Source organism: Malus domestica, chromosome 11 (assembly GCF_042453785.1).
Source record: "Malus domestica chromosome 11, GDT2T_hap1".
Lineage (NCBI taxonomy): Eukaryota > Viridiplantae > Streptophyta > Magnoliopsida > Rosales > Rosaceae > Malus > Malus domestica.
The window spans coordinates 38,712,990-38,721,604 of record NC_091671.1 but is presented as its reverse complement, the minus strand read 5'-3'; the positions used below and the strand labels follow the sequence as shown (position 1 = coordinate 38,721,604).

Here is an 8,615-nt window from a genome sequence, read left to right as displayed (position 1 = left end):
TAAAGAAAAGATTACTCTGCGACAGAGTCCCGAGTGAAGGCACACTTAGTCCAAACTGGGATGGACCGTATGAAGTCATTGGCATCAGTCGCCCTGGCTCTTACACACTTAGAAGCTCCGATGGCAAGACCCTTGGCCATCCATGGAACGCTGATCACTTGAAGTACTACTACAAATAGACTCACGATGTACAAGTGTTGAGCTATAGCCGTTCGGCATCCTATGTAATGAAGGCCATTTGGCAATGAATTCAATAAAGAGGTAATTTAGCCAACTCAGCCCTCACTCTTTTACATTCATAGCAAGCGATGCCGGAACCCTTCTCAATCAGAAAGCAATCCGTCTTCCACAGTCACTACAAAACAAGCAAATGAAGACCGTGTCAAGCGCCAAAAAAAAAAAAAAAAAAAAAAAAAAACAGCTTCATCCAAAAAGCTTCACCCGAAAAGCTTCACCTCCAAAGCTTCACCTAAAAAGCTTCACCCGAAAAGTTTCACCTCCAAAGCTTCACCCACAAAGCTTCACCTAAAAAGCTTCACCCACAAAGCTTCACCTAAAAAGCTTCACCCGAAAAGCTTCACTTAAAAAAGCTTCACCTACAAAGCTTCACCTAAAAAATCTTCACCTAGAAAGCTCCCTCTACATACTTTCACCATCAAAGCTTCACCCACAAAGCTTCACCCACAAAGCTTCACCTAAAAAGCTTCACCCAAAAAGCTTCACCATCAAAGCTTCACCTAAAAAGCTTCACCCAAAAAGCTTCACCTAAAAAGCTTCACCCAAAAAGCTTCACCATCAAAGCTTCACCTAAAAAGCTTCACCCAAAAAGCTTCACCCGAAAAGCTTCACCTAAAAAGCTTCACCCAAAAAGCTTCACCCGAAAAGCTTCACCTAAAAAGCTTCACCCACAAAGCTTCACCTAAAAAGCTTCACCCAACAAGCTTCACCCGAAAAGCTTCACCTCCAAAGCTTCACCCACAAAGCTTCAACACCAAAGCTTCACCTACAAAGCTTCAACACAAAACCTTGCTCCAAATAAACAAATTTTGTTCACAAAACCCAAGATGCCCTTGAACTTGTACAAAAACACTTGGGTAAACATAAACATTTTTTGTTTTACACCCACAAGGGCCCAAAATTTTCCTTCTTATTTATTCACTTATATATGTTCTCAAACATATTATAATAGATCCAACAACAAGCCAAAGTCCCAAATTTCATAATGGACAAAAGTACAAGCAATTCATCAATAATGAAGGTGCTACAAAAATTGGAATCTGCCCCAAAATAGAAATCCAACCCAGGAGACTTTTTCTCTCTCTCCCTCTTCCGCCTCCTTTCATCTATCAAATTTCTGCAACCTCTGCTCTTCTCCAATGGAGCTGAATTTTGGACACCCTATAGTTCTTGAGCATATGAACAACTTTCAAGAAGGAACCATTTCTGTTTGAGCCACGGAAATTAAAGTGTTGAAGCTCCAAACATGATAGTCGGCTTCTTGCAGATTTCGAAGCTGTTGTGATGTTTCGAAGATCTGGAAATATTTAACCGTTAGTTCATCCTGAATTTTTGATATGTTATGAAAGAGTCGATGAGGAACAACTTCAATGAAGAAAGCATACCGATCTGAACAAGAGAAAATGGAGTTTCGAAGCTCACAACAAATCTGACGGGTTGACAGACAAATAATAACCAGTCATTCATCATACCTGAATTTCTTGAGTTATACGGCTCCGAGGGATCTCAAATTTGGATATGTTGTAGTTCACAAGCTGAGGAACAACTTCAATGAAGAAAGCATACCGATCTGAACAAGAGAAAATGGAGTTTCGAAGCTCACAACAAATCTGACGGGTTGACAGACAAATAATAACCAGTCATTCATCATACCTGAATTTCTTGAGTTATACAGCTCCGAGGGATCTCAAATTTGGATATGTTGTAGTTCACAAGCTGAGGAACAACTTCAATGAAGAAAGCATACCGATCTGAACAAGAGAAAATGGAGTTTCGAAGCTCACAACAAATCTGACGGGTTGACAGAAAAATAATAACCAGTCATTCATCATACCTGAGTTTCTTGAGTTATACAGCTCCGAGGGATCTCAAATTTGGATATGTTGTAGTTCACAAGCTGAGGAACAACTTCAATGAAGAAAGCATACCGATCTGAACAAGAGAAAATGGAGTTTCGAAGCTCACAACAAATCTGACGGGTTGACAGAAAAATAATAACCAGTCATTCATCATACCTGAGTTTCTTGAGTTATACAGCTCCGAGGGATCTCAAATTTGGATATGTTGTAGTTCACAAGCTGAGGAACAACTTCAATGAAGAAAGCATGCTGATCTGAGCAAGAGAAAATAGAGTTTCAAAGCTCACAACAAATCTGACGGGTTGACAGACAAATGATAAACAGTCACTCATCATACCTGGATTTCTGGAGTTGTACTGCTCCGATGGCTCTCCAATTTGGATATGTTGTAGTTAAGGAATTAACGAACAACTTTCATGAAGACAACTTTGTGATTCGACCTACAGATGATGGTGTTATGTTGAAAAACAATTCCGGTTGTTAGGGGAAATGAAAAACAATTCCACCAAAGAAACATCATTATGATGTTTCATCATTATGGTGTTTTCATCATTATGATGCTTTCATCATTGTGATGCTTCCATCATTGTGATGCTTCCATTATGATGTTAATGCACCAACGGTTACACCTTCTGCAATTCCACTTATTCGGGCCTAGCAACCTTCATAAACAAAATCTATGAAGAAAAAGTCCGGGGCTACCACTTAGAAAACAAAAGAATGAAGTTTTGGTACTTACGACATGGACTATTAGCAAGACACCTCATTCGTCAACTCCCTCGACTAGAGACTTGGGGGACTCCCACCATATGCTACTACGCCTTGGTACTCAAAAGTTCGTGACTACTCAGTGACTTGGATTTTTCAAGTCTCCAACCGAGAAGTTTTCCTCACTCGGGAAATTAAGGGAACACTACCTCAAACTACATGCTTCACTCACAAAGCTTCAACAATACAGGTTTCAACAAAAGCAAAAATTCAAAGAACTTTATGAAGAAGGCTTTGGTGTATTTAACACAATATGTTGAAATGAAGCAAAGCTTATTTATTAATATTTTCGATAAGCCACAAATATGTACATATACATGAGTCAAAATAAACAAACAAAAGGGAGCCTTCACAAAGGTTGCTTAGGGGAAGTCTCAGCAGTCGGTAGAGCCCCAGAAAGAGAAAGCACCGGAGGGTGGTTATCCGGAGCCTCAGTACTTGACAAAACCCCAGAAGGAGGAGGCATTGGAGGTTCATCATTTGAAGCTTCATTACCAGGTACAGCCCCAGAGGACGAAGGCAATAAATGCCTTTGGAACAAACCCACAAACCGCTGATGATCAAGTAAAACCTTACCATCAGATTCCTTCATCTGGTCAAGCTTCCTCTTCATGTTTGTAGCATAGTCATGGGCGAGCCGGTGCAACTGCTTATTCTCATGCTTGAGCCCTCTAATCTCCTGTTTGAGACTCATCACTTCAGCAGCCAATGATTCAACTTGGCGGGTTCTAGCAAATAGGCGTTGGGCCATATTAGACACAGAACCTGCACACTGAACACTAAGAGCCAGAGAGTCCTTAACAGCCAACTCATCAGACCGTTTGGAAAGTAGTCTGTTATCTTTGGGAGTGAGAAGGTTCCTGGCCACCACTGCAGCGGTCATATCATTCTTCATCACAGAATCCCCAACGGTAAGAGGACCAGTAGGGGATATGAAGGATGGGCGCCATATGTTGTCTGGAGAAGGCATGGCTGTCTCTTCTCCAAGGTTCAAGTCAAAACGACGGTCGGAGGGTCCAGACATTTTCAAATGTGTTGAAGAAGGAAGAGGTCAGACAAATCAAGATCTTAGAAGTGCAAGAAATGAGCTTCTACTGGTAGAGATTCAAGTGTGCTGTGGAACTTAATGCCAGCCTCTATAAAAATCTGCACTCGACGGAGCTTCAGAAATCGAAGAGGCGTTTGCTTTCTCAAAAGCTGGACTGCTCAGAGACCACGAGGGCCGATCTCAGAAATCGAAGAGGCGTTTGCTTTCTCAAAAGCTGGACTGCTCAGAGACCACGAGGGCCGATCTCAGAAATCGAAGAGGCGTTTGCTTTCTCAAAAGCTGGACTGCTCAGAGACCACGAGGGCCGATCTCAGAAATCGAAGAGGCGTTTGCTTTCTCAAAAGCTGGGCTGCTCAGAGACCACGAGGGCCGATCTCAGAAATCGAAGAAGCACCTGCTTTTTCAGCCTCGTCAGCACCTGTCACATGCACAATCAGCTTTGCGGAAATTACGGGCAATCTGTCGAAGATTTCTGGTGAAGTAGAAAGCACGTGAATCTTACTGTTCAATCACCGCTCTCCATATGCACCATCAACTCCTCGGGTACCACATATAACTTTGTCAAAGATCTCTGACAAAGTTTAGGCACGAGAATTTCGAAGTTCCAGCTACCCTACTATTACCCATAAGGGTAAAGGAACATCACCACTGCTTGACAACTGGAAAAGTCCCTATGTGTGTCGACCTCCGTGTTTTGCGGCAAGACAGGTTGGCAAGAACGTCCAACCTTTACTCACATTCGAGAAAAGACTCCCAACATAATTACTTTCTCAAAAACCGGAGTAGCACCGCTTTCCGAATCTCGAGAGTCAGATCCTCGACGGGATTGCTTGTTCGAAAACCGAAGAGGCACAACTCTCAGAACTTCGAGAGCCAGATTTCCTTAGATAAAGCTTGTCTGTAATCTTCACACGTAATATCAGCTTTCCAGATACCACATACCACTTTTTCAAAGTGCTCTGACAAAATTAAAACACGTGAAGCTGGCAGCTCCCACTACATTGCTGTGACCAAGAAGGGTAAAGGAATAGCATTACTACTTGTTATTGGGAAATCCCTATATACATTGACCTCCCTCCTCAACGGACAGGCAAACCTGCAAAAATGCTCAACCCTTTCTCACATTCGAAAAGGCACCCTCAACATAACCTCTCGAAATACTCAGCTTTATTTCCCCCCGATAATACCTCAGCAAATAAGCCACACCAAGAACAAGAGTATCTCATATCATCAGGGTCGAAAGCAAGAGTATCCCATATCATGCTTTCTCCCTGTCTTTGTCTTTGTCCTTGTCCACACCTGCAGGACAAGGAGAAAGAGAGCAGTCAGTCGGAACCTGAAATCAAACCTCCAATTTGGAACTGACTGCCTGGAGCCTTTGCCTGGTCGCTTACTTAGCATTGCTCTCGAGTACTCATCCTCAACTGCTATCAAGGTCACGAATTCCACCGGCAAATACCTCATGACAGTTGATCAGATATTGGCTCTTTACACTGAAGCTGCCAAGCGTGAATGAGTCACTATGAAGGAATGTTCTGAAGGACCATTTAAATGCAAAGTTTGCACACCACTTCTGCCATGCAAAAGATTGAAGCAGAAGGTTCAACGGTGGGCTGAAACAGATCACTACAGCACGACACCTTTCCATACCACATTCATTATTCCGTCAACAGCAATAGTATCCCATATCATCAAGGTCGAACGTACTCTAGATTTGATGGACTTGTTTTGACCCTCAAATTTTTGAGTCGGCCTTATACTCTGAAGGGCACCAGAAAACCCTCCAGCACAGTTCAAGAATAAGCCTGTGGAAAGTTACTTCTTCAAAAGCAAAAGTATCTCATATCATCTCTTATCCATTTGCTTCTCCTTATCCTGGCAGTTGAATGAGAGACAAGGAGAATGAGAACAATCAACCGGAAGCCGAAGTCAAACCTCTGCTCCTGGTTTGCTTACTTGGAAGTTTGACTGCTTACCTTGTCTGTCACCTCTTTCGGCAGATCTCCTAGCTCGGCGACTTGGGGGACTCCTACTATAGGGTTTGTATCACACTTGACTAAGCCCGAAACTACAACTAAGCTTCAAGTGAAATTGATACATTACCTTGTGCGTCAACATCAGCTAAATACACCATTCCCGGATGGAGGAAAGGTACTTCCAGAGAAGGGCAGATGAAGATCAGACCACACTTCGGTACTTAGAAGTTTCATGATTACTCAAGGGATTGGATCTTGCAAGTCCCCAACCGAGGAGTTTCCCTCACTCGGGAACTTAGGGGAGCACTGTTTGTACCATACTTGACCAATCCCGAAACTACCGAGCACCGGCCAACGCTATACTGTCAAGGACCCAGAAGAGTTCCCCTCCGACCAGGAGGCCAATCACTACTCGACACGTGTCAAGATTAGAAGCCAATCAGAGCGCAGCACGTGTCAACATCAAGAACCAATCATAACATGACACATGTCAATGTGACAAAGCTACAAGTTTTTCTATAAATAGGGGTCATTCCCCCACAATATTTCCTAATGCCATTTTGTGTTAAATCATTCACAAGAACTCACTAAATTGAGAGCTTGATCCTTTGTACTTGTGTAAGCCCTTCACTACTAATAAGAACTCCTCTACTCCGTGGACGTAGCCAATCTGGGTGAACCACGTACATCCTGTGTTTGCTTCTCTGTCTCTATTCATTTACGTACTTATCCTCACTAGTGACCCAAGCAACCAAGCGAAGGTCACAAAACCTGACACTTTCTGTTGTACCAAAGTCTTCCCTGATTTTGTGCATCAACAAACCCATTCAAGGTTCAAAAATGGGAGATCACAAAATCAAATGTGGGAGAGAAATCCTCGTTCTCATCAAATTCAACAAACCAGAAATTACTTCCTAAAATATATTTGGAATTCAATAATTAGCATTTTAATTTAAAAAATACAATAATGACATATAACTTAAGTAAATATAAAAACACTGACGTGACTATTGTTTAAGGTTGCTTAATCAAATCTTAAAATGAAACCAATATTTGATCTAAAAAATATTAAAAAGATGCAGAAAATTCTAATTTTCTCTTTCCAAATTGTAAATAAAGATGATATGTATATTGTAAATAAAGATGACATGTATCCCATTAGTTTTCAGGTTTTGTTTCTATTTGGAATGGCGTTGGAATGTTGGAATCCCGGCCTCAGGGCATTGGAACATTGGAAAAAGAAAAAATGGCAAAAAAGTTGGAGGAAGTTAAAAGTGCAAAAATTGTACACTTGCCAACCTGCTTTTCCAATATAAAAACAGCCAATAAAGTGATTGTAATTTGTATCCATTTATCCCCTGCCTAATTAAGAAAATGGTATCATGACAGAGTATGACGAAACTTTTATTACTAACAAAATAAATATACAACAAAGGCCCAATACGTGCGGTGTACACAAATCAAAGAAGGACCTTCCAAACAAAACAACTAAAGACACCCAACTGGGATCTTCCAAACAAAACAACAAAATACACCCAACGTGATTATATGATCATTAGCCCAATACGTGTGTACACAAATCAAAGTGGGACCTTCCAAACAAAACAACAAAAGACACCCAACCAAGTGATTATATGATCATTAGTAAGACATCAAAGTTGAACGGCTCCAATCGAGAATCCTCAAATATTACGGTCCTCTAGTCCTTTTAGGGTGCGTTTGTTGCGTCGGACTATCTCGAACTGGACTAGCTGAAGGGACTAAGCTGGACTGGCTTGGCTTGGACTAAGCAGGATAAGAGTAGTGAAGTGTTTGGTGCAGTGTCGGACTATGGCCTAGACTAAAATATTTTTTAGCTTAAAAAAATTAATTTTAATTTTCTTTTATTTTACTATTTCACTCTTCATCTATTGCACCCCTCACTCAGACGGTATTTGCTCCTATCTCTTCTTTGACCTCTCTAACTGCAGCTTTACAAATATCCTCACCTTGTCGATGGATTAAATTTTTAATCCATGAGGATACAACAGGTGTTAAAACAGACCAAAAATCCAGAAATTGGTCAAAAGCTCTAGCGACAAAATAGATCGAAACCCAAACAATCAATTAAACCCAGAAATCAATAAAAGCTCCAGCAACCAAAAATCAATCAAAACCTAGAAATCGATCAAGACCCAGTGTAATTTCACAAATCTTCACAACAAAATCGAAGAAAGTGAAGAGAAAATGGAAAAGAGGAAGCCGCGGCAGCCTTATGAGGAAGCAGCAATGGTCGGAGGGATGGTTTGGCGAAGTCATGGAGCAGGATGAAGACGCTGTGGGGAGTGGTGGGTGACTTCGAATTGGTCAAGACGGACTAGGAGTCGAGCAGGACGAGAGAACGGGCTTAGCAATCTGCTGGTTTCTGGGGGGTCTCGCTAAGACCCTTTAGCGAGCCCCGTAGTCCGGGCGAGTGAACTTTAGTCCCACTAAAGCTAGTCCCTTCCTCTAACAAACATGAGACTACACTAACACTTAATCCAGTCTAGTCCAGTCCCACTTAGTGAGGGCAAACAAACGCCCCCTTACGTTCCAGTAAATGATCAGAACAAGTAGCAGAGAAGAGAGAAGAGATAAGCTGTTTCAAGGAAAGAAGAAATGACAAAGGCATGCGGCTCATGCTCACGGTGAACTTTCTCTCTTATATTATTTTATTACAGTAAGAATTTGTGAAATCAATCGACAAAG

General features: G+C 41.6%; 1 protein-coding gene across 2 annotated transcripts; it reads right to left on the bottom strand.

The window, feature by feature from the left end:
* Nucleotides 1–1,129: 1,129 nt before the first annotated feature.
* LOC139189581 (uncharacterized) lies at nucleotides 1,130–6,618 on the bottom strand. Of its 2 annotated transcripts, XM_070808565.1 has the most exons (6): nucleotides 2,434–6,618; nucleotides 2,253–2,350; nucleotides 2,072–2,169; nucleotides 1,891–1,988; nucleotides 1,710–1,807; nucleotides 1,130–1,534 (listed from the first exon to the last, which is right to left on the bottom strand). In XM_070808565.1, the coding sequence occupies exon 1, from the start codon at nucleotides 3,886–3,888 to the stop codon at nucleotides 3,214–3,216; it is 675 nt and encodes a 224-aa protein (XP_070664666.1). In that variant the 5' UTR covers nucleotides 3,889–6,618; the 3' UTR covers nucleotides 1,130–1,534; nucleotides 1,710–1,807; nucleotides 1,891–1,988; nucleotides 2,072–2,169; nucleotides 2,253–2,350; nucleotides 2,434–3,213. The 2 variants fall into 2 exon arrangements, with proteins under 2 accessions (XP_070664666.1, XP_070664667.1); XM_070808566.1 differs by lacking the exon at nucleotides 2,072–2,169.
* Nucleotides 6,619–8,615: the final 1,997 nt, after the last annotated feature.

Bases quoted from the DNA above. Each gene is read 5' to 3' on its own strand.
- LOC139189581 (XM_070808565.1), bottom strand. From the start codon at position 3,888: ATGTCTGGACCCTCCGACCGTCGTTTTGACTTGAACCTTGGAGAAGAG.